This window comes from Osmerus eperlanus, chromosome 3 (genome assembly GCF_963692335.1).
Source record: "Osmerus eperlanus chromosome 3, fOsmEpe2.1, whole genome shotgun sequence".
In the NCBI taxonomy this organism is placed as follows: domain Eukaryota; kingdom Metazoa; phylum Chordata; class Actinopteri; order Osmeriformes; family Osmeridae; genus Osmerus; species Osmerus eperlanus.
The window spans coordinates 3,650,639-3,678,319 of NC_085020.1; the positions used below are offsets into that span (position 1 = coordinate 3,650,639).

The window sequence follows — 27,681 nt, forward strand, 5'->3', positions numbered from 1 at the left end:
TCCAACTCCAAAAGTCACACACGCACACGTACTTGCATTCACCCATGTAAATGCTCACAGGCAAACACACACACACACACACACACACAATGTTCATCATCATCATCATCATCATCCTGAAGTCCAGCTCCCAGCAACACCAGCATTCCATATCGTCTGGCGACCCTCTAGAACACTCCGCCTCAGAACTCCCAACATATCTTTCAAAGTCGAACACATACAGGAAATTCCTCCTATTGGCCGGAGAACAATGAGATATCTATTCTAATTGGCCACCTTGTCTCCAGATGAGATCCATTTTGGTGTCTGTCTATCCACATGCTACCTGGCATCCTTTGATGAAACGTTTACATTTTTATGTACAGTGAAGGATCAAAAGGCTTCTCAGCATCTGCAAGCTACTGTTTTAACCCCATGCCTCCATATGGCCGTGTTTGCTGTTCCACCGCTAATGCTAATAGAGCTACACGCGGCTAGTGCTAACATCGCTAACAGCGCTACAGGCCGTCCCCGGAAGCCTTTGCCCCAGTTGGGCGCCTGCAGGCCAGATGGTAACATCCATCCATCCTCCATCAAACACTGCAATGTCTGTCACTGTCGGTGATGTAACTGAAGGGAAATATAGACTTGGGGCTGGAGATATTTACCATGAACAATCACGAGGAGGGGGAGGGAGGGAGGCATGGAGGGAGGGAGGCATGGAGGGAGGAGGAGAGAGAGAGGAAGGGGTATGGGATGGAGGGAGGAGGGAGGAGGAGAGAGGGAGTGGTATGGGATGGAGGGAGGCATGGAGGGAGGGAGGCATGAAGGGAGGGAGGAGGAGAGAGGAAGGAAGGGGTATGGGTTGGATGGAGGAGGAGAGAGGGAGGGAGTGGTATGGGATGGAGGGAGGTAGGGAGGGGAGAGGGAGGGAGGGAGGGAGGAGAAGAGAGGGAGGGGTATGGGATGGAGGGAGGAGGAGAGAGGGAGGGAGTGGTATGGGATGGAGGGAGGAGGAGAGAGGGAGGGAGTGTTATGGGATGGAGAGAGAGAGAGAGAGAGAGAGAGAGAGAGAGAGAGAGAGAGAGAGAGAGAGAGAGAGAGAGAGAGAGAGAGAGAGAGAGAGAGAGAGAGAGGAGGGAGCTCTGCTGTTTTTCTAGTTGTCCCTGGTTGAAGTGTGAGTGGTGCAGCTCTCTGTGTGTTTGTTCCTGTGCCTAACACCTGTGTTCCAAACACTTGTCTAGACTTGAGAGAGGGAGGAAGAGAGAACGTAAAAATTAAATGGGTTAGAAGGAAAAAGAGAGAGAGAGAGAGAGAGAGAGAGTGCAGAAAAAAGGGAGGGAGAGAAAGACAGATGACAGCATAGGTAATGTGATGACAAAAGTATGCTTGTCTATTTGCCTTTCCACATGACTCTCAAAATGTAGTTTACTCAACTGATAAGCCGCAGAGCACACACACACACACACACACACACACACACATCTACAGACACACACACACACACATCTACACACACACACATCTACACACATATACAGACACACAGGCATGGCATCAAGGTGACTCAATGCCTATCCAAGTTTATCTACAATAACATAACTATTGTATTAGAAGTTGACGCATAGACCTAGGTTGAACAACATTATATATTGTTCATATGTTGATCTCAGCCATAGACAGCGCAAAGCAGGAACCAGAGCGTGCTGCTTCTGCGTCTGGTGTCGTCATCATTCCTAACACGTACTGTCACACACCAACCAGATGGGTCACGTTTGGGAGTCACAGTACCGCGAGGACAAGTGACATGACGTTTAAAAAGTCTGTCATCATCAACACATCTTTTCGTTGGTGGTTTTTTAAGTGTTTTGGCACCGCTCTGTGATTCATACCAGAGGTGTTGACCCCCGTGACCCTGGGCCTGTTCCACTTCTCGACATGTTTCCACGGTAACAGCCAGGCATCAGGAACCCTCTCTGCTGTATGATAAGAGAACAGAGGGACAGGGTTAGGGTTGGATGATGATGTCATCATGGGGTGTGCTGAAACAGACTGTGCATCGAGTACTGGACACGTGAGAACATTTTCTAGTCACAACCTTTTTTTTTGGGGGGGGGGGGGGGGGGGGGTCATAACACAATGTGTCCAGAAGGTGGCACTACCTATCCCGCAATTTAATTTAGTCCTGACTACAGTAAGAGTACCCTTTACAAACCACTAGAGGGCCTCAGTGTCACAGGACTGAAAACGTTTCTATTGTCTTTTTATGTGTGTGACAGATAGATGTGAAAATATAGAAACGAGGGTGGATAAGAAGTGAGTAAACTTTGGAGAGTGCACTGTGCTTCTGTGTCTTAAGGGGTCCACACTTTGATTGTCGCGTTGGTAAATTAGACTAATGGCAGGGTGTGGCCGCTCCACAGGGTACTGGGAGGGGTCCAGTTTGAGGACTTGAAGCTGAGGTTATGAAGGAATGTAAAAGCTTGTTTAGATGTTTAGTCCTTGTCTTATCCTTCCATGTCTCAGCTTTCTCCTCAGCCTCCCCAAGCCTCTCCTGCCTCCCTAGCCTCCCCCAGTCTGGCCCAGCCTCTCCCTCGCCTCTAAGCTCTGTCCTGCCTCCCTTCCCTATCTCCCCTATCTCCCATCCTCTCCCCAGGGGGGCGGGCAGGGAGGTGTGGGGGGGGGGGGGGTGCACAGATAAGACTAATATACATTACTGGAATTCCCCTCAATTCACATAAGGCCAGGAGGTGAGAGGAGGGGGAGTGAGAGAGAGAGAGCAAGAGAGCGAGAGAAATAGCTTCTCTCCTTCTTTGCACAATCACAGCAGAATGACATGTTCTTGACTAATGAGTGGATACGGGCCTCTCCTCTCCTCATAACAGAGAACATGCCCCTGATGAAAACATCTGGGCTCAGATTCCTGCTCTGACGGGGGATACAGTGCCTGGATACAAACACACACACACACACACACTCTCTCTCTTTAAATGTAAAACATACACTTTTACACCCACACACACACAACACGAACTAAGTCACACACAAACACATTCCGTCTCCCCCCCCTCACACTGACCATCCGTTAACACAGAACTCTGAATCCCCCTGTACATTACTCACAGGCTGAAACACTGTTTGTTGCTACAGGTTACTAATAGTTACCGTGCACGTTGCATCACTTCCAAACTGTCTTATACTCTCCTCCCTGCCAAGTGTGTGTGTGTGTGGCTTTGGGAATGCGTGAGTTTGTACGTGTGTGCGTGCATGTGTGAGTTGACGACTGTGTGGTTGTGAGTGTGTTAATGAATGTGTTTTTATGCGAATGTGTGTTTAAGTGCATGTGTGTGTGTGTGTGTGTGTGTGTGTGTGTGTGCGCGCACGCGTTCTTGTGAGTGATAATAAACGTATGCTGTGACGTGTCTGCCAGACGTTGGAAGAGCTCCACTAATGCTCTGCTCTGAGAGCGCGCTACATCTGTCAGCTGGCCAGCTGCCAAGGTCTGTATGGTCACTGAACATAATATGAAATTATTACTGGAACACAGACTCATTTATACAAGAGACGGACAGTTATTACGCCTCTAAAAGACCCACTCATACACACAAACTGAATAAGCACGAACACACACGCAGACACTCTAACAGTGCGTATAGGCCGAGGCAATTTGCGTAATTTGCGCAAATAGTTTTACATTAGCTGGCTGTATTTGTTTCAATTAAATTATTACTAGTGCATTATGCAAATCGCATAGTATAAATTCGTAAATTGAGAAAAAGTTTTGCTCATAGTGATATGTTTCCTGGCACTCTATCACACAACTGTTGTGTTGCAGTGAGAGAAATGTCATTGGCTTTGAGTTCCATTTAGACATTAGGGGGGGAAATTACATTAAAGGTTTTGGGTACGGGGATGAGGGCCAACTCTAACCTCGGAGTATTTGGCTGTCAGAATCCTTTTCATCAGATCAGTTGGGGGACTCGGGGATTCCGACTGCACTGTGGGAGGAGGAGCGGAAGTGGAGGAAGTCGTCCCACAGATTGGATGTGTGTCTCGCAGCAGCGTAGCTTCGCTCGGCTCTGGGATCCGAGCTGACACCGACTCGTCCAGAAAAAAAGCAACAGAGGCTGGTTGCTAAAACGACGATCCATTTCTCCCGAAGAGACGGAGTTCACGGAGTGTCGAACTGAACAGCTTGTACGAGATAAAACTGCGAGCCCCGGTCCCTGAAACGAGCAGTATGCATTCGGACTGCAGGCTGCTATGGGCAGAGCGGTAATGGTGGGCAGGGGACCGACAGGAGCCGGACTGTTCTTCCTGTCGACTCTCATCATCTTCACCGCGAGCAGCAGCCGAGCGCAGAAAGGTTGGTGCACTTGAGCTCGACTTAGTGACGGTGAAGACCGGTACGAACAAAATGGCATCAGCAGAACACAACTTGTTGCTGTGGCTTGCACTCCCTTTACTAAAGTTTGGTCACTTTGGTGAACCAGAGAGAACCCGCAGCGGATTGTTATTGAGTGCCGCGGGTAGGCTACCTTACATGGGTCGGTCGCTCTGTTGTTCCCCCCATCTCAAATATGTAGGGGCCATGTGTTTCGCCTGCAAAATGTTTCAATCCACCCCCGTTGGTTATGTCTTAAAGGGGTATTTGGTAGAAAACTGTAACATTTATTATAGTTTTGCCTCCCGGTTTTGTGACAGATTGGAATATTGATTATTGAGGGGGAGGAGTTGAAGTTAACAGTCCTCGGCGAAACATTTGACTGGGTTTGCGCTGTCAGGTTTAACCTATCTATCAGCCTTGACCACCTTTGTAGGTTTCAGGACGATTAAATCAGTTCTCCTACAATACATTGGGAGTTCACTGGTGAGATGCAAGTGTCTTGTTTATTTGAGCTTCGCTCACATATTTCTGTAATAACAGCCACAATGTTCGTACGTAGACCGCAGGGATGGAAACGCTGCTTTGTTTTCGTCTGGTTTGCTTGGATAACGTCCAACCGATGTCGGTTACGTTACGTAACAGCAAGACCGACCAGGGATCCACTTTGCACCAGAACGCGTGACTGCTCGGTGTTATCTCTGCCCGGGCCTAGCACGTGCTCTCTACTGTGGGTCTGGCTGTACTTCAGTGTCGCAACCGCAGAAGTATTCTCACTCTGGTCCTTTGGACTTTACCGGACCCAACCCCCCCTCCCCCACAGACACACCCCAACCTGCATGTTTCTAATCACACATTGTGTTTCCTCAGTGTGACTTTCTGGCTGTGTGTGTGTGTTCTCACCTCTCTTCCCCTGTGTGTGTATGTGTCTCTGTGTGTGTGCGTGTGTGTCTCTGTGTGTGTGTGTGTGTCTGTGTGTGTGTGTCTCTCTGTGTGTGTGTGTGTGTGTGTCTGTGTGTGCGTGTGTGTGTCTCTGTGTGTGTGTGTGTGTCTCTGTGTGTGTGTGTCTGTGTGTGTGTCTCTGTGTGTGTGTGTGTGTGTGTGTGTGTCTGTCTGTGTGTGCTCCCCAGGCGATGGCTGTGGCCCCAGTGTGTTGGGCCCCAGCAGTGGGACCCTTTGCTCCCTGGGCTACCCTGGTACCTACCCCAACCACACGGTGTGTGAGTGGGAGATCAGCGCCCCCGCTGGCCGCAGCCTGCACTTCCGTTTCTCCGACCTGGACATAGAGGACAACAACTGCCAAGTCAACTATCTCCGCATCTTCGACGGCATCGGAGCACAGCGCAGTGAGATCGGTGAGGTGGGGGAGGAGGAGGAGGGGGAGGGGGGATGGGGGGGTTCTATGTGGGATAGACTGAAAAGCAACAGGTTGAAGTTTATTAGTTGATCATGTTAATCATGTACACCGGTCATGTTTAATAACCTGGGTGTGATTCCTCCTCCTGTCTGCGGTTCTGGTGGGTTCTAGTGAAGTTCTGCGGTCTGGGGCTGAAGGTTCCGGAGCTGATCCAGTCCCAGGGGAACCAGGTCACCGTCCAGTTCATGAGCGGAACCCACCGGAGGGGGAGGGGCTTCCACCTGTCCTACTCCACCACGGATCACCCAGGTACCAGGGGTCAAGGGTCACACACACACAAACACACACACAGATAAGATGTTCTGCACTGAATGCTACTTGCTGAACGGTCTATAGTCTGGAATTCCAACAGTAGAGGCTAAGGTCATATTACTGTGTGTGTGTGTGTGTGTTTCCACTGTTCTCTGCTCCTGTCTCACTATCTGGGCTGTGACTGGTGGCACTCCTCAGAGGTGTGTGTGTGTGTGTTTGCTGGACAAAGAGCTGTGCAGAAGAGATCCGGTTTATGGTCAGTCTACATTCCGCTCACCACAGCGTGTGTGGGGAGACAGATAAGTAAGGAGAGAGGGAAGAGAGTGGGAAGAGAGAGGGAAGAGAGAGGGAAGAGAGAGGAAGGAGAAGATAGGAGGGACAGAGAAGAGAGAGCGAGAGAAATGAGAAGATTGGAGAGACAGAAGAGGGGGAGGGAGAGAGAGAAGTATAGAAGGGGGAGGGAAGAAAAAGATAATGGATTGGGACGCAAATTCTATCTCCTCTGTGCAAAGCTTTTAACCATGCATCTGGACAAGTACCATATCGCATTACTGACAAGAGTGTAAGAATGAGCAGCAGAGTCAGATGGACCTCATAACATTTCAGGGAGAGAGGGGGAGAGAGAGGGGGAGAGAGAGGGAGAGACATGGCCTGCTTAGTTTAGCCCCTTTTTACTTGCCAATCTTGGCTATTGTGTTAATAATCAATGTAATATGGTTTCATCCAAAGCGACATACAAATAGCACTAAAATGTTACTTAGTTTTATGTCATCTCACTTGATGTAGTTGCTGGTCTCATTTTTCCATTTAGCTAGACTGTGTTCTTGATAATCTCTCCGCAGTTTCTCCTTAGCTCCTAGCAGGAGTTAAAAACTGTGAACACTGATCGTGCTGCTTCAGTGTACGAGCTGTGTGTCTGTGGGGGGGTTATGGAGAGAGCCACGCTAACTCAGTTACATGGCCTGAGCGTTGCTAATGCTAGGCTGGAGCTGGTGTGATGGATGCTGTAGACCCTCACACAGCAAGCTGATTGGTCCAAGGCTTGCGTAATCACATTTACACAAAAGGGCATCTTATATCAACTGTATCCATTTCTCATGTACTCTGAACCGCGAGTCAGTTAGCAGAGCCTCGACTGGCTCGCTCGGGGCTAACCAACAGGCCACAAGAACTCAGGAGACCAAAAGGAGGATGAATCAGAAAATACTTTGTTGTTGTTTTTTTTAAGGTGTGCGTGTGTTTGTCTGAGTGCGCTTGCACATGCTAGGCAGATTGATTCCATTGCCACGGCGACTTGCGGTTGCCGCGGTGACGTGTCATTTTGAGTCACCGTTTGGTGAGCTGGATGGTTCTGATGTGAGGGGGTGGGGGGGGGGGGGGGGTTAAGCCACAGAAGTTCCATCTACTGTAGTCATGTGGTCAGTGTTGGTCTCTGGCCTGTTTCTCATCACTGTGGGAGGCTTGCAGTCAAGCGGTCATCAGTCATGTTTTCCGTCTTATGCTGACCATATCTGTGTGTGTGTGTGTGCCAGCCAACTCTGCCATCCTGATCCACGTTTTGTCTCTGCAGACCTCATCACCTGTCTAGACAAAGGAATACACTTCACAGAGGCTGAATATAGGTACCTCCATCGGCCTGTGTCTGTCTGTCTCTCTGTGTTTGCATACACACCTGCCTGTATAAAGACGTGTGTCTTCTTCACCACAGCAAGTACTGTCCTGCAGGATGCCTCGCGTCCACGGGGGAGGTGTCTGGGACTATACCTCACGGCTACAGAGATGTGAGTACTGTCTCTGTCTGCTTCTGTATCTATGGAGGTTAGTCATTGTGTCAGACACAACGTTTTCAGGTGATTCACTCTGAAACTCACCCCCCTCAGACACGCGCACACACACCCACACCCACCCAACCTCCGCTTATCTCCGCCCACTGCTGCCTCACAGGAACAGTTGTCCAATCTTGTCTCTCTCTTTTTTTCACTCCTCTGTTCTGTTTCTCTCCCTCCCTCTCTCTCTCTCCCCCTCTCTCTCTCTCTCTCTCTCCCTCTCCCCTCTGTAATTCAGTCCTGTGTAAACAGGGCCCCCTGGCTAGTGGTGTGCGTGTCCCTGACTGATGACCTCACAGTGGTCCGGCTGTGTGTGCTGTACCCCCCCCCCCCCCCCCCCCCCCGAGTCCCTGGCTGATGACCTCATGCTTGGGAAGGTCAGGAGGAGGAGAGGTGGGGGAGGTAGTGTTGGAAAGGTGGAGATTTTTGTAGTGGAGAGGGAGAGATTTGGTGGAGAGGGAGAGGTGAGCTAATTGTTTGGCCGCTGGACTGGACCACTAATCCACTCCAGCTGGACACGGGTGGTGTGTGGAGTGTGTGTGCGCGCCTGTGTGAATGAGTGAGTGTGTGTGTGTGTGTTAGCACCATGCACCAGTGTCTGCGTGCGTGTGTGTTGCAGGGAGAGGTGTCTGTGTCAGGACTGTGTGTGTGTGTGTGTGGATGTGCTGTTGGAGATGACACTCCTATAGCAGGATCGTTAATCCTCCAGCCTCTTAGTCCACCACACCCAAACACTGCTGTTACCATGGAGACGTGAGGTGTCCGGCACCACAGCCAATATCAGGCAGGGTCACCCCCAACACTCCTCCCCTCCCCACTTCCCCCACTCCCCTTCACTTCCTCCTCCATCCTTCTATCCCCTCACTCTCTCCTCCTGGGTCTGCTTCACGACCCCCCCTCCCTCTGGCCATGTCTCCTTGGATGGTGCGAGTGTGTGTGTGTGTGTGTGGTCAGCTCTGAGAGCTGGGGTGTGGTGGTTTGAAGCAGGGCTGTGTGTGTGTGCATGCAGGGGCTGTGTGTGTGTGCAGGGTTCTGTGTGTGTGTGTTCGTGGTTTGGTGGGTGCTGCTTCGGATGTGGTGTGTGTTTTTGGGAAGGCTTGACAGCCGAGAGGCCAAGTGTTTCCCAACATGGGTCGTTTCTGTGTCAGCCACAGTGTAATCAGCTGTGAAACCTTTTGAGGCTTTTCCAGAGAAAACCATGACCACTTCACTAGCAGCTCAGCAGCCGGAATGGAACCAGCTCCAAGCATGTAAACACATATTCAGCTGAGGTGTGCTTTGGTTTGGAACAGGGCCTCAAGTGTTCCCATCAGACTGGGGCTAAACAGCTTGGCCCCTCTGTGCTCCAGTCCTCTCAGGGCAGGAAGTGACATCACTGTGACTCATCTCTCTTATCTCCTCTGTCTGAAGGCTAAGAGGGTCAAGGCTGGCTGCCCTCTCCTCTCTCTCTGTGTGTCTCTCTGTGTGTTTGTGTGTCTAATCTCTCTGGTCTCACTGTGGAATGTTAATGATTATCTCTGACAGTCTCTGATATCCAGACTGTCTCCTTTCTCTTTCTGTCCCGTTCCCTTTCTCGCCGTTGTTATTGACTTCTCTCTCCTCCCCTCCCCTCTCCCAGTCTTCTCCAGTGTGTACAGCAGCCATCCATGCAGGCGTGGTGTCTAACTCCCTGGGGGGTCAGATCAGTGTGGTCAGCAGTAAGGGCATCCCTCGCTATGAGGGCTCGCTGGCCAACAACGTCACCTCCACTGGGTGAGCATTTCTCAGCAGAGCTCCCTCCCTCTCTCCCTCTCTCTCTCTCTCTCTCTCTCTCTCTCTCTCTCTCTCTCTCTCTCCTCAATCTTTCTTTTCTAGTGTTGCTTAGCTTGAGTCCTTATAAGAGTCTCTCTCTCTCCCCTACAGAGGCCCCTTGTCCAACAGTCTCTTCACCTTCAAGACGAGTGGTGAGCTCAAACATCTTCATACATAAATGAGATGAAATTAAACTCCACTGATACTTATACATTCAAACCCTACTACCACACTATTGATTTTCTGTCTCTCTCTCTCTCCCTCTCTCCCTCCCTCGTTCAGGTTGCTATGGGACGTTGGGTCTGGAGTCTGGTGTCGTCAGGGACTCCCAGCTCTCTGCGTCCTCCATGTGGGAGTGGAGCGACGTGATTGGCCAGCCGGGGGTGTGGGGGCCGTCCAGGGCGCGACTTAAGAAGGCGGGACTTCCGTGGGCGTCGGCTGTTAGCGACCAGCAGCAGTGGCTTCAGGTGGACCTGAAGAAGGAGAAGAGGATTACAGGTACACACACACACACACACACACACACACACACACACACACACACACACACACACACACACACACACACACACACAGGCGTATCCATAAGAACATCCACCCAGATATGAGCTCATCCACTCCTGGTCTTCCTCCTCCTCCTCCTCCAGGCATCACCACCACAGGCTCCACCCTCCTGGATTACCAATTCTATGTGTCAGCCTATCGGGTCCTCTACAGCAATGACGGACAGCACTGGAGCACCTATCGGGATGCAGATGGCACTGTGGACAAGGTGAAAGGAAGCGCTCTCTAGGGCGGGTAAGGGTGTTGGTGGGGTGGGGGGGGGGGAGGAGGAATGGATCCCTTCATTTCCATGGTAACCTACATTGATTGTGGCTTTTACTGGCAGGAAGTGGATGATGTCAGCTAGTGCATCGGTGGTTTTGGTTAAGTGCTGCTCTAGGCAAAGTAACTATTAAATATGGATGGGGCTAACTGGCTGGCTGGCTGACATGATGGGCATGCATTAGGTCTAGTGAGTAGTTCGGAATGTGTTTCTGTTTGTAGTCAGGAGAGCTGTGTTCTTGCTGTGCATCTGTGTGTTTGTGTGTGTAGTCAGGAGAGCTGTGTTCTTGCTGTGCATCTGTGTGTTTGTGTGTGTAGTCAGGAGAGCTGTGTTTTTGCTGTGCATCTGTGTGTTTGTGTGTGTGTGTAAAAGTGATCTTGTGTCTCCGTGGTTACCAGAGTGTGTCTTGTTGTGTTCCAGGTCCTCCAAGGGAACACCAACTACCTGCAGGAGGTCAGGAACGACTTCATCCCACCCATCGAAGCGCGATTCGTCAGGATAAGCCCCTCCCACTGGCACCAGCGAATTGCCCTCAAGATAGAGCTTCTGGGGTGCCAGATCCACGCAGGTACGCAACCAATCACACAGCAGAGGACAACCCAACTGTCCAATCAGCAGCTAGGTCATACCGATGATATCCACCTGCTTTTGGCTTCCTCTCTGCCTGGCCTCTCACTTCCTGTTACCGTTCTCCCGTCTCCTCTCCCATTGGACAGCGAGGCCGCGGATCTTCCAAACCCCTCGGCTGGCCCTGCCCCCTGCGATAACTCCTGCCCCCCCTGAGGGTGACAAGACCACACACACCCCCGACATCAGGAACACCACCATGCCTCCCCGCACCAGCAACGGTAACACCAGTCATCACCAAGGTTACAGTAGAGCGCAACAATATAATCTAGTGTTCTGTAGTCAGGTACAGTATCAGATTTGAACCTGTGATCTCTTGAGGTCAAATGCTTTACTGCTGATCTATACCGATCCATGCAGAGGAATGCAACTAATGGTTATCAGAGCTAGCATGTTAGAACATGGCTCATCTTAATGGTGATGATGTTGTTCATGCAGACGTTGCCTTGGCAGCAGTGCTGGTCCCTTCTGTGGTCATGGTGCTGACAACCCTCAGCCTGGCCGTGGTGTGCACCTGTCACTGGAGAAACAGGTCAGAGCTACACCAACCCCAACACGACCACACGTCAGATTACCAACCCCAACACGACCACACGTCAGATTACCAACCCCAACACGACCACACGTCAGATTACCAACCCCAACACGACCACACGTCAGATTACCAACCCCAACACGACCACACGTCAGATTACCAACCCCAACACGACCACACGTCAGATTACCAACCCCAACACGACCACCAACACACATCAGATTACCAACACGACCACCAACACACATCAGATTACCAACCCCAACCGTTGTCGCATCTTAACAGGAAGAAGAGTTCGGAGGGAACATATGACCTTCCTCACTGGGATCGCACAGGTACACACACACACACACACACACACACATAAGATGGCTGTGTTTGGTTGGGATAGTGTGTGCTAACACGTGCATGCGTATTTGTCCGTCTGTGTGTGTGTGTTTCCCAGACTGGTGGAAGAGCATGAAACAGCTGCTGCCCTCCAAGATGGCGGAGGGGGAGGAGTCAGTGCGCTACAGCAGCAGCCAGGTGGGGCGGCTCAGAGGCAGGGGGGCCGTCCCTAGGCTAGAGGCCGAACCTGCAGGTACACACACACACTTACTCTCCCTCCCTCTCACACTCACTTACTCTCCCACTCTCTCTCACACACACACACATCCACAGATCAACACCATAGCTGACCCCCTGCTCCCTGCCCCCTTAGAGTACGCCCACCCCCTGGTGAGCGGCGTGGTGACATCACTGGGCCCGAGGTCGACCTTCAAGCCGGAGGAGGGACCAGACCCGGGCTACACCCACCCAGACCTGTACGACAAGCCCATGTCACCTGACATATACCACGCCTACGCCGAGCCACTTCCTGCCTCCGGAGCAGAGTACGCCACTCCCATCATGATTGACATTGCCGGCCACCTATCAGGAACCTCCTCCTCCATGAGCCAGCCAACCGGTTCGGCCGTTTCCAGCTTCCTGGGCCGAGGCCCCGCCTCCCTGCTGGCTCGGACAGACAGCAGCCAATCAGGGAGGTCCACGTACGACACGCCCAAAAGCACCACTGGACAAGCCACGCCAACCGAGGAGCTCACCTATCAGGTGCCTCAGAGTAGCTCCCAGAAGCCAATGGGACAGAGCTGAATTATGGGAGGACCTAACCCCAGCCCTCCACCTCCAGCAGCAGAGAGGATGAGGTTGAGAGGATCATGGAGGTGTGTGGACCAATGAGAGGCCAGGGCCTGCCTCAGGCCTGGTTGCTATGGAGATGTCTGTACGTATGTGTGTGTGTGTCTAACTGTACGCGTATGTGTGTGTCTAACTATGTGTGTTGTGAGCTTGTATGTGCCATACCAGTCCTATCACTGAAACCATAACGTTGAATGTTCACGAAAAGAGAGGAGGAAAGGGAGGGAAGGCGTAATGGAGGAAATATCTCACTACTGTTTCAGCTGGGCTCATTCCCTCTGCCTGTGCTTCAGTTCAGTGTTCCGCGTCAAGCTGTGAGTGTTCTGTGTTCTGTGTTCCTGTGTCGATGTCAGCCCTGAGACGGGACCCTCCGAGCCATGAGGTTCTGTCATCGCAGTGACGTGGCAGTTCCCCCACGGTACGCTACTATCGCAAGACTGCTGTTCTTCAGCTCCATCTTAGCTTTTATTTTATTTTTTCCTAAATCATCTTTTCACCAGATCCGGAGCATGTCATAAACCTGTGTTCAAAGTTTATCAAATGATTTAATTTATTTTATTACTACTTTGAAACCTTGAAGACCTTGCTGAAACTGGGATTCAGATTCACACTAGGGCATGGCACCATGTTCTCAACCACTATCAGAAGAGATGACGTACGCAAAACACAATATGGTTGCACTGTCGTCACGGTAACACCGTCATGGACACCTGGCCTTGGGTGACACCGGCAGGTGGCCAATCAGAAAGGGCCGGTGCAGGTTGTGATAGGTTCTCACTATTACATCTAACCACTGCCCTATCAAATTTGCTGACTTGAAAAGGTGGAATCCAAGACAGGCGATCAAACAAAGGTGCCCTTTGTTGTGTCTCCGTGGTTACCAGAGTGTGTCTTGTTGTGTAGAGAAGGATGTTATGATGTGAGACCAAAACTTTCCTTGTTAACGTTGCTGTTTTTTAGTTAATAACCATTTTGTCCAAGCGTGTCAGTTAGAACCACTGGCAGTTGATTCAGTGTAAGCAAAAGAGTCAAACTACCATGTACTGACATATCTACACTAGATATATATACATCTAGTATAGATCAGCACCAGACTTCTAGAGCCTGGTTCCACAGTTACCAGTCAGTCCATCTCTTACCTCTGCTGCAGCAGATGGGAACAGGCACATAACCAGCCGTTCAGTCAAGAAAACACATGACATCACATGGCCAATAAAAACACTTTCAGTTTTGGTTACAAGGAATCTGCATGTGTGTGAATCACTGTCCTTATGAATCTGTCATGATTGTCACCCCTATGGACTGATTCATGTCGTCAAAGTGTCATGATGCGATTGGTTATGTCTGTGCTTCATCACTATCTGTGTGCAATTAGCTGTGTCTGTACTAGTTCCCCTCATCATCTGTGAGTATACGAATATGTACGGGCTAGCAGAGAATGAGTTAGCCATCTGTGTGCATGTAGTTATGTCTGTACGGCGGCACCAAGGAGTGTACTGTGTGTTTTGATTAGTCGTGTCTGTTGTTGGGGATGTGCAGGGATCACTTCCTCTCTGTGAGGTCACACAAGTCAGAGGCCCGACAGGAAGTGATGTTGAACTGGTAAAATACTCACAAATATGCATCCCTCCTTCCTCCCCCATCCATGAGGTAACCTCTGATCTGACGCGACGGGAGAAGGGAAGACTGTGTTGTGGCCAGTCAGATCTGTGATCTCTCAGGGGAAGGAATCGGGGAGGATGCATCATCAGAGTATTGAAACGGGCCCCGTGTCACCTAACTGTAGCGCTGTCTCTTTAGGCACAGAAATAAAGACTGTTCCAAAATGACATGGTTTAATGAAACGCTGAGCATTCACCCAAGACCCACACCTCATCAATGATCACTAGAAAATCATCACATCACAGGAAAACTAGAAATCATAACATCAGGACCTTAGAGCATTGATTCATGTTTTTGGTAGACCAATGGCTGGCCTTACAGTACAGTTGGAACAATTATAACCCTAACAGCAGAAACCCTGTCTGCAATCATTTTAACATCAGCACACTGCCACCTCCTGGCCAAACAGGGAACAACAAAAACAAGTGAAGCTGGGAAAAACGCCAAAGGGGATTGTTGTCCTGCTTTCGCCCACACATGGAAATGCCAACATGTCCTGTTATATCACATTTTCATAGAAATAATCACTGTCACAGAAAAGGACACTGTGTGAAATGAATTGAACTGCCAGTCAAATTTCCATTCAGCATAATTCCAAAAGACACAAATTCTTTCCTTAACCTTTTCCATAAAGGCTCACTTTTTCTTTCTAACCATGTTTGTAGGAACGCTCCCTCAGTGCACACTGGTCTGCCGTCGCCATCATCCTTTTCTCTCCCTGCTTCTGATCATCATCATACATCTCTCCACCTTCATCCCTCCCTCCCTCCCCCCCTCACTCCTCCATGCTCTTCCCGTTCTTGCCGAACTTCCACCAGACCACGGTGAGCACCACGGCAACCAGCAGCACGAGTCCTCCGGTCACCAGGAAGGCAATGGGTAGGAAGCGATTCTGCCCGCCGAACCAGCTGACCGTGGTCAGCACCAGCTCCTTCCTGCCCTGGAAGTACTGCACAGGGAAGTCTGGGGTCAGGGGTCAAGGAGCACACCGATGTCAACGCAGACGACAGGAAGTATATACTTTAGTACTAGCTGACCGACCTGAAACGCAAGGATTCGAATAAGAACCTAAACAGGCTACCCTGGGGCGACCGTTGGGTATTTCCGAGGTACAGTGCTACAGGGTTATGCTAGAAGGATACTGTAGGAGATGTCGATGCTGTAGTTCCCCACAGGCAGGCCCTCGGTGAAGGGGTTCCCTACCCGGTCGAGAACCCCGTACAGCTTTTTGAAGCGCGGGAAGGCTGCCTCCCTCATCCACACGATCAGATCCTCGTTGATGAAGCCGTTGTTGTTGGGCGTGCGAGGGTCCAGCTGGTACACGGGTTTCTGCCAGTATAGAGGCTTGGATGTCCCTGAGGGGGAAGCAGAAACCCTGTGTCACTACTGATCTAGTAAACATGAATGGAACAGGCGCGTTTGATTCGGCTCACAGCTGGTAGATAATGCTAATCCATTGGTTCCGCTGCAGTGGATTTGACCCGAATCAAGTGCACCTAACCACATGTTCTGTCCACCCCAGCAGTGTGTTTCCTCGGACGCGTACCTTGGAACACCTCCCACAACAGGGTCTGGTTCTCGAACTGCGGGTTGCGGAACTTGATGTTCTTGTCGGTGTACCAGGTGATTCCCCGGCGGTACAGGGGGACCCGGGTGGTGGAGGCCCCCCCTGCGGGGTGGTAGTAGAAAGTGAAGGAGTCTGGGAAATAACAGCATCAACCTTATCTTACGACCCTGTGTAAGATAAGTAGAATGTGTATGGGGGTGTATGTGTGTGTGAGTATGTGTGTGTGTTACCATTGAACATGCTGTTGGCCACAGCTCCACAGGGGGCGATGGGAAGGCCCTTCTCATCTACCCTGAAGGGAACACAGTAAGCACTGGGGTTCTAGAGAGAGAGGGAGAGAGAGAGAGGGGGAGGGAGAGAGAGAGAGAGAGAGAGATAGAGATAGAGAGAGAGAGAGGGGGAGGGAGAGAGAGGGACCACAAAGCACCAAGGAAAGAAGGGATGATCAAGTTGGAAACAAACGTTGACATTCAACACAGAAAAGCTCAGCACATCCAGCAGGACGGGTCTGAACCTGGACACTGAACCTGGACACTGAACCTGGACACTGAACCTGGACACTGCAGAGGTACCTTCAGGCTGTTCTTCCTCCCCACCATCTGAGCATCGTCCCGGGAGTCCATGTAGCGCCGGAGGTTCTGGTGGAAGTTGATCAGGCCGTAGTAGAAGAAGACATTACCCTGGGACAGGAAACAGGAAACGCATCATCATCACCATCACAGCCAAGTTTGTTGTTTCTTCTCAACCAAGCTCCAGTGTAAGATCATTTTGAACGTTTGAGCATATAAGATGTTAAATAAATGAATGTATAACAGTGTAAAGTAAGGTGGCTCGGTGCAGCACCTTGAAGGGGGTGGTGATGGGGAACACCACAGTGCAGTTGCAGTTTTGGGTCGCCAGGCTGGCGTTCCCTCGCTTCAGGAAACACAAGTCACACGTGCCGGCCTTAGTGTAGTCCAACTGGGGAGGAGGAGGAGAGGGAGGATGAGGAGGAGAGGGAGAGAAGGAGGAGGAGAGGAGGAGGAGGAGGAGGAGGAGGAGAGGGAGGAGAAAAGGGGGGAGACATATTGCAGCTTTATCTAGTGACGTCAGACAGGTAACATGGTGCCACCTTCGATCTCCTCACAGTTTCTTTCTTTGACTTTTATAGCTTCTCCCTCTTATCTCTGTAGCACGATAATCTTCAGTGCTATGCAGGCTGTTTCACCAGAACTACATACCTGAATATCAACCTTTGTGTTTTAGCAAACAACATTCAGACAATATAGTGAGAAACGGAATAACAAAAAGCATGGTAAAATAGCTCCACGATATCCCAACCATTTCACAAAGACGATTCTCATCCTGACATACTTAGTTTGTGAGCATGTTATTTATCTTGCATGTTAGAAAGGCCAAAGATCACTTGCTTTCTCACATACATACACACAGCCACCCTCAGTCATCATAATCCCCCCCACACACACACCCCTCCCCACACACCCCGCCCCTGCCCCCCCACAGGCCAGCCTCACCTTCAGCTCCTGTGTGTTCTGCACGGTGAGCAGCAGCCAGACCCCCAGGAGCACACACAGCACAGCCATGCAGTAGAAGAAGGGCAGCACCGTGCCCGGCGTCAGCATGGGCGACCAGGCCGGCAGCCTCTGCTGCTTGAAAGCCGAGTTATCGGGCCTCCGGGCGAGGGGCCCCATGTTGGCCTTGCTCTTCCCCATGGCCGAGGGCAGGGGCCGGGCTGCTGGAGAGAGGGAAGTGGAGGGTGGGGGGGTGGCTGGGTCAGGCTGGAAGGGAACCAGCAGGCTTGGAGCAACAGTGATCCTCTCTCTTTCTCTTCTCTTCCGGAGGTGTTTTCTCTCTCTGTTCCTCTCCCTCCCTTTCTCTCTCTGTTCCTCTCCCTCCCTTTCTCTGTCGTGCTTCCCTGCCTGGGAACAGATTTTACCCAGCAGGCTTTGCTTCGGAGACCTTTGAGACCGCCTGCTGGCTGTTACTCATTAACCACCTTCCACCCCGCTCCACTTCACTTCCTACCTCTCCCGTCTTCTTCTCTGTTTCTGTGCGGTTGCTCCTCTTTCTGTCACCACTCTTATAGATTTCCTCCGAGAGTCTCGCGCGTCCTTTCCACTCTTATCTATTTACGTCAAGAACTTTTGTTTGTAATCCGAGAGTTTGCGAAAATACTTTTCTCAGCCCTGCTCTGAACTCTTCCTCTGACGCTCCTCTGCAGTTTCAAACAGGATGTTGTGATAGATGGGACTTCCTGGTGGGCGAGTCAGCTACAAGCTCACAGGCTCAGTGGGAGGGGCATCCCCCCTGGGCCTGGCAAACAAACACAGGGAACTTGGCTCCATTCAAAATAACTTTATTTAACATTGTCACACACGGGGGGGGGGGTTCATGTTCAAGTACAAACACAAGGAGAGGGGACTTCAGGAGGTCTCTGAGAGCAGAGAGGACAACAAGACAAGCTTCCTGCGGAGTCAGGGAGAGGCCAGGGCAGGGAGAGGCCGGGGCAGGGAGAGGCTGGGGCAGGGAGAGGCCGGGGCAGGGAGAGGCTGGGGCAGGGAGAGGCCGGGGCAGGGAGAGGCCGGGGCAGGGAGAGGCCGGGGCAGGGAGAGGCCGGGGCAGGGAGAGGCCGGGGCAGGGAGAGGCCGGGGCAGGGAGAGGCCGGGGCAGGGAGAGGCCGGGGCAGGGAGAGGCCGGGGCAGGGAGAGGCCGGGGCAGGGAGATGAGGGGGATGAACACAGTTTTGTTTGAAGTAAACAATTCATACGTCCAGAGAGGCTAGAAGGCAGGCTGCACGCCTCACTGCACTTTGACTGTTTAAAACGATTCGTTAAGTTATGTGTCAGTGTGTGAAAACGGGGGAGGTTATGGCTGTGTGTGTGAGTGTACAGATGTGTGTGTGTGTGTGTGTGTTAGAACAGGCCAATTCTGACTCTGCCTTCCCTGCAGCCGTTTAAGATGCCAACATCCAGCAGCTTTAGCAAATCAAACTTGATCTGAAAGAGAAACACACACACGTCCACCAATCAGTTGTAACGTGTGAGTGAGTGTGAGTGAGTGTGTGTGAGTGAGTGAGTGAGTGAGTGAGTGAGTGTGAGTGAGTGTGAGTGAGTGTGTGTGTGAGTGTGTGTTCCTGATCCCGTCCTGTCCAGCAGGGGGCAGCAGCAGCTCACCTCAGGTACGTCCACCATCCTGCGCTGCTTCTGGTCTCTCCAGTTCCAGTCCAGAACCAGGAAGCGCAGCAGCTGCAAGTTCAGACCCTCTGCAGGGGTCATGGGTCACATACAGAGTTCAGGCAGGGGTCAAGAGGCACCCAGGGTTATATAAAGAGGTCAGATGTATTGGTTCAGCTAAGGGTCCCGTTAAAGGATTGGTTGAGAGATTTAAATGCGAAATTGATACATTTGTCCTACTGTTAACTTGTTTGAAACATGCATGGATGATTTCAGACTTTTGTTTTGTGGTTTTCCAGAATGTTCTAGTCCACGCCCACAGTGTACCTACCTCTCTGAACCAACGCCTGGAGTCTTCCTGGAGTTCCTACCCCAATGTGAGTGATTTCTCTCTGGAGAAACTTCACCTGCTCTTCCACCTAGACAGACACACACACACACACACACACACATAAAGAGAGAGAAAAGTGAAGGACTGGGGAAAAAAAGAAAAAAGAGAGACTAATTATGCCCATTTTTGGGATTCTATCCTGTCTCACCTTGATGTGTTTTGCAAAAAGCTTCAGGGCTTTGGCTGTCCCCTTGAAGGTGGTCAACTGCCTGTAGGACGCGCGACAACACACACACAAACACACGTTAGGATGCATGAGGACAGTTAGCCAATCACATGCAAGTATACTAGGCCTGGGACCCACTTAATGAGCTCGATGGTGCGGAGGGCGGAACTACAGACGATGAGAAGGACTACAGCTCCCTTCTCTGTGTGCTGCTTCTGGACCTTGGCCCACTTGGGACAAACTGAGCAAGGAGGGAAAAAGCGAAGGGGGGAATAAAAACCACGACAAGAAGAAGAAGAAGGGGCAAAACATCCTTGAGATTCGATGTGACTCACTCTCTTTCAGGTAGGAGGACAGACTGTGGGTCAGGTCATTACAGGACAGGAAACAGGAATCTGGAAACGACCAATCACAGAGACATTCATCACAGGGAGACTGACCCGTTTAAGTCGATAAGAGGGTCAGGTGTAAATGTGTGGCATGTTGAAAGGTCACGGAGGGGAGAGGTCGGAAGGAGGAGGTGAGAGGTAAGATAAAGATGAGAGGTCAGGAGAACGTGAGAGGTCAGGAGAGGTGAAAGGTCAGGTAGAGGAGATTGGAGGAGTGTGGTGAGAGAGGGCAGGTTCTCTCAGGTTCTCTCAAGGTTCTCTCAAGGTTCTCTTACCCAGCAGGTTGAGGTCCTCCATCTCGATGACGGAGCGCTTGTCTGAGAAGTGTTCCACCACCAGGTTCTGCAGGTCCACTGGACTGCCCGCTTTGGGTTCTGAAGTCGCTAGAACATCTGTGATTGTCTTTTTCTTCTGAACGCACACACACACACACAGCATCATATATTGCACTGTGATACATTTCTAGGTTTCGATTATAGCAATGATCATATTCATAATTTGATGTCATGTTAATAACCTGATAATGTTAAATGTAATTGAATTTCAACCAGAAGGACAACAGATAGTACTAGATGGTGCAGTTTCACAATGGATGATAATTATTTGCCCCACTATTCAGGTGGGGAATGTAAATTCCATTGCAGTTCCTCTTTAAACCACAAGGTGTCTCCAGTGGATCCTCCTGTCTCCTCGTCATGACTCACCCTTCTCTTCTTCTTAGGCTTCTTAGCCTCCCCCGGTTCCTCCTCCTTCTCCTCAGAAACAAAACACTCTTTCTGCAGACAAAACCAGTTACACAAGGTGAGCTGAACAGATATTTGCCTGTTTAAATTGACCAGTAATTACGAAAGTGGAAAGTATAAGGAAGGAACTGTCCTCCGTACCTGAGAAGTCTTTTTCTTCTTCGTGGGTTGGTCAGGCGCCTCTGTCGCTGCACTCTTCTTCTTCCTCACCCTCTTCCTCTTTTTCTTCTCCTGAGAGGGGGCTTCTTCTAAAGTCGGTTTCTTCTCCTCCTTCACCTCCTCTTTCTCAGATACATCTACAACATCTAAAACAACAAGAGTCAGACAAAATATTGGACCTTTTGACGTTTTCATTTTCATCTCCAAACTCCATTCCAGTCTTTATCCTGGCCGCGCTTCAAATAGCCTAAACATTATTTGAATGAAAGGAGTACAGGATAAAGGCTGTAACAGTGCCAAGACAGTTGTCCTGTGATTTAAGTGGTTTTGCCGTAGAATGGCATTTTTAGGGTTAAAGTTGCAGACAGAGTTTTATGTCAGACTCAGAACCATGGAAGGCTGGTGTTAGCGTTCTGTTTAGGCTCTGTCATCTCCACCAGCCAGTATCAACGGAGAACAAGCCAGAACATCCCAGAATAATCTCTCCTCAGTGCCATTGTCAGGCACAGTCCTAAACGTGTTCATCTTATTTGTCACCATGGAGACAGCTCAACAGTACACAATTAATGGTCACCACGGACACAGATAGTATCAATATATATCTGGTTATCTTTAGAACTGCCCCCCCCCCTCGCCATTTTTCTCCCTCCCTGTCTCTTACCCCCCCCCTCTGTAATTTCCCTCAACCGACTCCCTAAGCCCTCCCTCCCTCATTTTCCTCCTCCCCCCATTCCCTCTCCCTCTCTCTGTCCCCCATATCTTTTTTTCACCTCCTTTTCATTCTATCTCCTCCTCCAGCTCAGACTCTCTCCTCTTCTGAATCCTACATCAGATCCATCTTCCCCTCTGTCTTTATCCCAGTGCTTTTCTCTCTCCCTCATCCCCTCTCCCCCCCTCACCTCTCTCCCTCCCCCTCCCCCCCCATGCTGGGCAGTCATGCTCAGGACCCCCTGGGAAAGGAGGCCAGAGGAGAGCGCCCGCTCATAAATACCTCTGGTTTTATTTCAAACGGGCGCATGTCCTGTCCTGACCTCTGAACACCCTGACTCCTCCAACATCTAAATCACCATCCACGCCATGAAGACTCTTTTAGAAGCATAAAAAAAAAGATACCATATATTTTCAACCACAACATTTAGTGTCAACAGATTTCTCCATCTTATTCTGAACTCAAATCTTCTCACCCATAGCAGTTTTACCCCGTGTCAGAGCTTAAGATGTAAGATATAATCTAATACCAACAATTTCCAGGACAGCAATCATTCTCTACAGGATTTAACCACCTTGTCCTTCACATCTCACACTCGATGCCATCTGCTTTCTGTAATGCTGTAATGTAATCACTTAGCAGACACTTTCATCCAAGGCAACATGCAGGGGGGGATTTGGACCTGGGACCTTTCGATCTGCGGTCAAATGCTCTACTACTGAGCTATCCCCATCCCCTTTTGGGTTACATGGATCTTCAGTGTTAAATAATGCCAAATAACTGTTAAACATACAAAAACATAACTGAAGATGAGGTTTATCGTCAACTACACTGACAAGAATAGCGGATTCCGCTACTGCTGATTGCCTGTCATCCCAGACTGCTTCATGCAGACAGACTAGGTGAGCTGGGTGAGCTGTGTGTGCAGCGGAGGGCAGCTCTGGGGGGTATATTGGGAGCAGGTTCGTACAGGCGTAGTGTTTTTAGCTTCAGTGTGTACTCCCATGGGACAGGGCTCATAGCTGGAGAGTCTGGCATAGCTGTTACTGACGAGCATTAGCTAAACATGCAGCTCAATATACGCCAATGACAAACCACACTCAACACAGCACTCCAGCCTGGTGTGTGTGTGTGAGTCGTTGAGGGGGAGGGGGCACAGAATAGCAGGTCTGTCTAAGTCCCTCTCTGGCCACACCCCTCCCTTCTCTTTCCCTTCCTACTACATGGTCATCTCTTTCCACGCATTCACTCCCCCCCCCCCCCCCCCCTCCATCCCCCACCAACACAGTCACCCCCTCTCCCAAGATCACCAGTCTCAGTTCAGAGCTCTCTCCTGACACACACACACTCTCTTCTCTACAGTTTACTCACAGACACACACTCTCATCCGCAGAGGCAGAGAGAGGCAGAGAGCGGCGGGAAGGCGTGAGAGAGAAGAAGGGCTGCTTTTCTGGAGAGACAGCAACAGACCGCGACGCAACGTAAAAACCTGGACCTGAGAGATCTTTCTGCTCCACCTGTCCTGCAGGTAAGGCTGCTCCTCCTACCTGTCTGCATGCCTGCGTTGGCTTGCCTGAGCCCATGTCCTGCATCCAGCTGCTCTGGACCCTGTGTGTCTGCGTTTGTGACTCAGCACAGCCGTGTAACCACGGTGTCGACCTGTAACCACGGTGTCCACCTGCAGTGTGACGGGTCACCTCTGGGATGTCCCCCAGCAGTACCCAGGCACTGCTGCTCGCTCACAGTTTAGTCAGGACAAAGGGGAGACAAACCTTACGAAGGTTCATTAAACCTTACGAAGGTTCATTAAACCCTTACGAAGGTTCATTAAACCCTTACGAAGGTTCATTAAACCCTTACGAAGGTTCATTAAACCTTACGAAGGTTCATTAAACCCTTACGAAGGTTCATTTGGTTCCTGTGTCACATGACCCTCGCCCCTCACAGCTACCCAGACTCAGGAGGTGTTGTACGGGACGTACGGTACCAGGGGCTGGAGAGAGAGCTCGGAGGAGCTGTGAGGATGATGATGATGACCCAGGGGTCGACTGTGAGGGGCAGCTGGGGGAGGGGTTTAAACCCCCCAGTCTTAATCTGGTTAAGACCCCAAAGACCACCCTGACAACCTGTCAAGCAGGCAAGGCTGAGGCCTCTGAAGCTGTGTGTGTGTGTGTGTGTGTGTGTGTGTGATTAGCTGCTGAATCAGCTAATCGGTGATTGATTGTGGGATTAGACCTGTGTGTGTGTGTGTGGGTTTGTTTGCTAGTTATGTATCCGTAAGATTGTACAATAGGACAGTGCATGGACCTTGTGTGTGTGTGTGTGTGTGTCAGTAGGGTTACTGGGGTCATGGAGTGTGTGTGGAGTGTGTGTTAGCAGGATCCTGGTTTTCCCTGGTGGAATGGTATCACATTTCTCTCTCTCGCTCTGGAGGTGACTCTAGGAAAAGCTCTCTATTAATACGGATGCACACACACACACACACACACACACACACACACACACACACACACGTACACACACACACACACACACACACACACACACACACACACACACACACACACACACACACACACACACACACACACACACACACACACACACACACACACACGTAACAGGCTGACAGATTCCTATGTCTCCATGTAGGTGTATCACAGTATCTAACAAAACAGGACCAAGCTGATACACAGCTTAGCACACCTGTCCCACCAGAGCACACCAACACACACTGGAACACACTCAGACACGCACCACTACACAGTAGGATTACACAGCCATTTATCACTCAGGGCCTTGTCTAACACCTGCAAGACCACGACAGAGAAACAGATAGAAACACAACAGATGGACCGAACAGAATAAGAGAGAGAGAGAGAGACAGACAGAGACAGAAACAGAGAGAGACAGAGACAGAAACAGAGAGACAGAGACAGAGAGAGAGACAGAGACACAGAGAGAGACAGAGAGACAGAGAGAGACTGAGACAGAGAGAGACTGAGAGAGAGAGAGACAGAGAGAGAGAGACACAGAGAGACACAGAGAGAGACAGAGAGACACAGAGAGAGAGACTGAGACAGAGAGAGACAGAGAGAGACAGAGAGACACAGAGAGAGACAGAGAGAGAGACTGAGACAGAGAGAGACAGAGAGAGAGACTGAGACAGAGAGAGAGACTGACATGTCTCTTGTTCACAGCCTGTAAAGGCGTGAATGCTGCACCTTCATGGGGCCTCACAGGGTGGGGAAGAAGAAGTAAGAGATATAGGGAGAGAAAGTGAGAGAGGTCTCCTCTCACACCGTCAGAAGCACATTCAGGTTCAAGTCAAACCGTTGCCCTTAGCTCTGCATGACGGAGCACAGCAAGAACCCAGCCTAATGGACTCTAAACCATGACCCTTCACCCCCCCCTCACCTTCCACCCTTGACCCTGGCATCCTCATAGGTTAGCTTGATTGGTTTAAGACTGGAGTGGGGGAGGGGCTCAGAGCTCAGTGTGGCCTGAGATTGGCTCAGGTCAACGAGTTTACAAGCCACTAATACAGAGATCAATCAAAGTGATTGGCTGCGTAGGAGCGGATACTCAGACACTGGGCATATCCTAATGGCCAATCAATGAGGAGGGACTGGTTATAATGGAAGGTCAATAGCACTGGGTTGTTTTTAGTGGAGATCAATAGATTGGTTGGAGGAGATAGCCCACTGCAACCGACAGACTTGTCCCCACATGATCCTGGTTATAAGAGGTAGGCTATTCATCCGGCACACACACACACGCACACACAATCCCCCCCCCCAAAGAGATTATCCCGGGGAGGGGTTGTGGTAGAGCAAACAAGGGGTGGGGGGGTAGAAAGGAAAGGGGTGGAGGAAATAAGAGCTAGAAAGGGGGTGGAGTGCAGATAGGAGAGGGGTAGAAGGGGGTGAGAGGAGATGGTAGACAGGAAAAAGGCGGGGGAGATAGGAAGGGAGTGTGGGGACAGATAGCTCAAGTGCCCCCTCCAGTAAGTCTTTAATCAGCCCGTAGCTCCCCCCTCTTAGTCTGATAAAACCCCCGCTACGACCTGCAGGATTACCCCGAGCCTTCACACCACCCTGAAACTACACACTCCAGCAATTAGACCCCGGCCACGGCCAATCCAATCATCTGCTGGAGGGAAGCAAGGTAAAAAGGGCTCCCCGTGGGATTAGGTAGAGCCTTAAACTTTGCGGGTCTCCATCTAACACACACCAGCAATTAGACCGAGCCCAATCACACACATGGAAGGAGAGGGATGCAATTGAACCTAAATTAAATCCAATTCCCTGGCTTTTAGACCGCGAGGCAATGACACTTACCCAACATGCATCCAATCAAACTTACAGGGGAAACACGGATGAAAACAACCCTGTTTCTGCTCTTCGAAATCCAGCAATTACACCGTGGTCTAGATCCTATCAATTACATTCAAGGGGCAATACACATACCAAGAGTGCTGGAGGTGCCAATCAGGCCTTACGAGGTGCCACGTTTGTGGTTTATGGTCACAGAAACATTGGCTGTGCTGAGAAACACCTAATCCAGTCTCCAGAGAGGCGTTCGAAATCAATAACTCATCTGGGGATGAGAACCAATCGGCAGCCATCGAGGATATCGAGTTTGAACGAGGGTCTAGATGTTTTCTCCTGGATCTGATTTAGAGCGTGTGCTTCTGTCTGATCAATGTGGCCACAGGCGGGATGGATGACATCGCTAATCGATTAAGTGTGCCTGCCAGTCTTTAGTGAGAACGTCACAATGAAGGATTGTCTGTGCTCAGGGAAGATAAGGTCCAAATGTCATTTTAGAAGTAAACCTGCTAGGAAAATGAGGAAGATTAATGATATCTGACCACTTGTCTCTGACCTCACTACCTGAGTCTAGTGAGTCAATTTACTACCGGAATCTAGTGAATCCCTTTACAGCCAGAGAGTCTAGTGAATCATGGATGCAATTTGATACTGAATTTTACTGTTCGAATTTGAGCAACCTGAATTTCCGAATATTAAATTTTTGGATCAGAAATTCCTATTTCAATTTAAAAGAGATGAATTCAAAACCAACACATGTAGGTATGGTTTTCGAAGTCTCTGAGTAAATTTGCTCCCATAAATCACTTTATCAAAGTAGAACGAGACGCTTTCTTTTCTAGCTGGAAAGAAAAAAAAGACATCCACTTAATGAGGAACCGGCAAAACCAGGTCAATTTAATAGCGGGTCATTGCATAAAAACGAGTAACCGTTTAGTCCCTTGGTGTTCAAACACCGGAGTCTTGAACCGCGGCAAGCGACAAAGACGAGCTGGCAGACTAGATGTAGTTACTGCCTCTAACCAGCAGAGGGAGTACTGTTCACACACTGATGTGATAGAACCACTTGTAGCAGAGCAGACACGCTCGGTTTGACACTCGCCGACCACTCTCTACCACAACACCGATCCTTCCACTTAAAGTACAGGTCACACGTTTTAATAGAGAGCTTGACAAATCTTTTGTAGGCACATAGGAAATTCTATGGTTATTTGTGTTGGAGTATTGGTTATTCCAAAATAAGAAGGCACAGCATGGGAAGGGGGGGGAGGGGATGCCCATACCAAGTTTCAGTTGTATACAACAGTTGTATATAACTACACTGCCTATCCTGTAAGCTGAATGTCAAGTGTTGCCGTAAGCCTCAACAGTCTATCAGTGTGGCAGACTAAAGGCTACAGCATTTTCTAACATGAAATAATGAACTCCTTTAGCACACACACGCTTTGATCCAAGACGACACACGTGGGTGGGAGGGGGGATTTGAACCTGCAACCTCTTGACGTCCAGTCCCATGCTCAGCCCCTGAGCTATAGCGACCCCTCATGTTTATGACCCGTCCAGTCAGGGCTGGGAGCT

At 50.3% G+C, this 27,681-nt stretch overlaps 3 protein-coding genes across 7 annotated transcripts in view; 1 reads left to right on the forward strand and 2 right to left on the reverse strand.

Annotated features, from left to right (window-relative positions):
- The first annotated feature begins 3,951 nt into the window (after nt 1-3,951).
- dcbld2 (discoidin, CUB and LCCL domain containing 2) lies at nt 3,952-14,639 on the forward strand. 2 transcript variants are annotated; one of them, XM_062456548.1, is made up of 15 exons: nt 3,952-4,345; nt 5,494-5,718; nt 5,892-6,029; nt 7,603-7,654; nt 7,741-7,813; nt 9,477-9,610; nt 9,761-9,801; nt 9,932-10,147; nt 10,297-10,421; nt 10,896-11,043; nt 11,192-11,344; nt 11,541-11,634; nt 11,923-11,972; nt 12,083-12,217; nt 12,338-14,639. In XM_062456548.1, exons 1-15 carry the CDS (start codon nt 4,243-4,245, stop codon nt 12,766-12,768), a joined length of 2,118 nt encoding a protein of 705 aa, XP_062312532.1. In that variant the 5' UTR covers nt 3,952-4,242; the 3' UTR covers nt 12,769-14,639. The 2 variants fall into 2 exon arrangements, with proteins under 2 accessions (XP_062312532.1, XP_062312533.1); XM_062456549.1 differs by having other exon boundaries at nt 3,953-4,345; nt 11,192-11,323.
- tmem30c (transmembrane protein 30C) lies at nt 14,632-18,266 on the reverse strand. The gene is made up of 7 exons (XM_062456550.1): nt 17,557-18,266; nt 16,886-17,002; nt 16,615-16,722; nt 16,273-16,363; nt 16,022-16,174; nt 15,618-15,830; nt 14,632-15,438 (listed from the first exon to the last, which is right to left on the reverse strand). The coding sequence occupies exons 1-7, from the start codon at nt 17,752-17,754 to the stop codon at nt 15,251-15,253; spliced, it is 1,068 nt and encodes a 355-aa protein (XP_062312534.1). The 5' UTR covers nt 17,755-18,266; the 3' UTR covers nt 14,632-15,250.
- Nucleotides 18,267-18,400: 134 nt separating this feature from the next.
- Nucleotides 18,401-27,681, reverse strand: part of cmss1 (cms1 ribosomal small subunit homolog) — a 29,447-nt gene continuing 20,166 nt past the window's right edge. For 2 of the 4 annotated variants that reach the window (XM_062456553.1, XM_062456552.1), the window contains 9 exons: nt 21,046-21,209; nt 20,866-20,937; nt 20,437-20,572; nt 20,108-20,167; nt 19,911-20,013; nt 19,755-19,815; nt 19,547-19,634; nt 19,216-19,304; nt 18,401-19,038 (listed from right to left, as the gene is read on the reverse strand). In XM_062456553.1, the coding sequence (XP_062312537.1) occupies nt 18,955-19,038; nt 19,216-19,304; nt 19,547-19,634; nt 19,755-19,815; nt 19,911-20,013; nt 20,108-20,167; nt 20,437-20,572; nt 20,866-20,937; nt 21,046-21,209 (857 nt within the window). In that variant the 3' untranslated portion in view covers nt 18,401-18,954. Of the gene's footprint in view, nt 19,039-19,215; nt 19,305-19,546; nt 19,635-19,754; nt 19,816-19,910; nt 20,014-20,107; nt 20,168-20,436; nt 20,573-20,865; nt 20,938-21,045; nt 21,210-26,112; nt 26,135-27,681 lie in introns of those variants that run through there. The other 2 variants (XM_062456555.1, XM_062456554.1) reach the window with 2 other exon arrangements.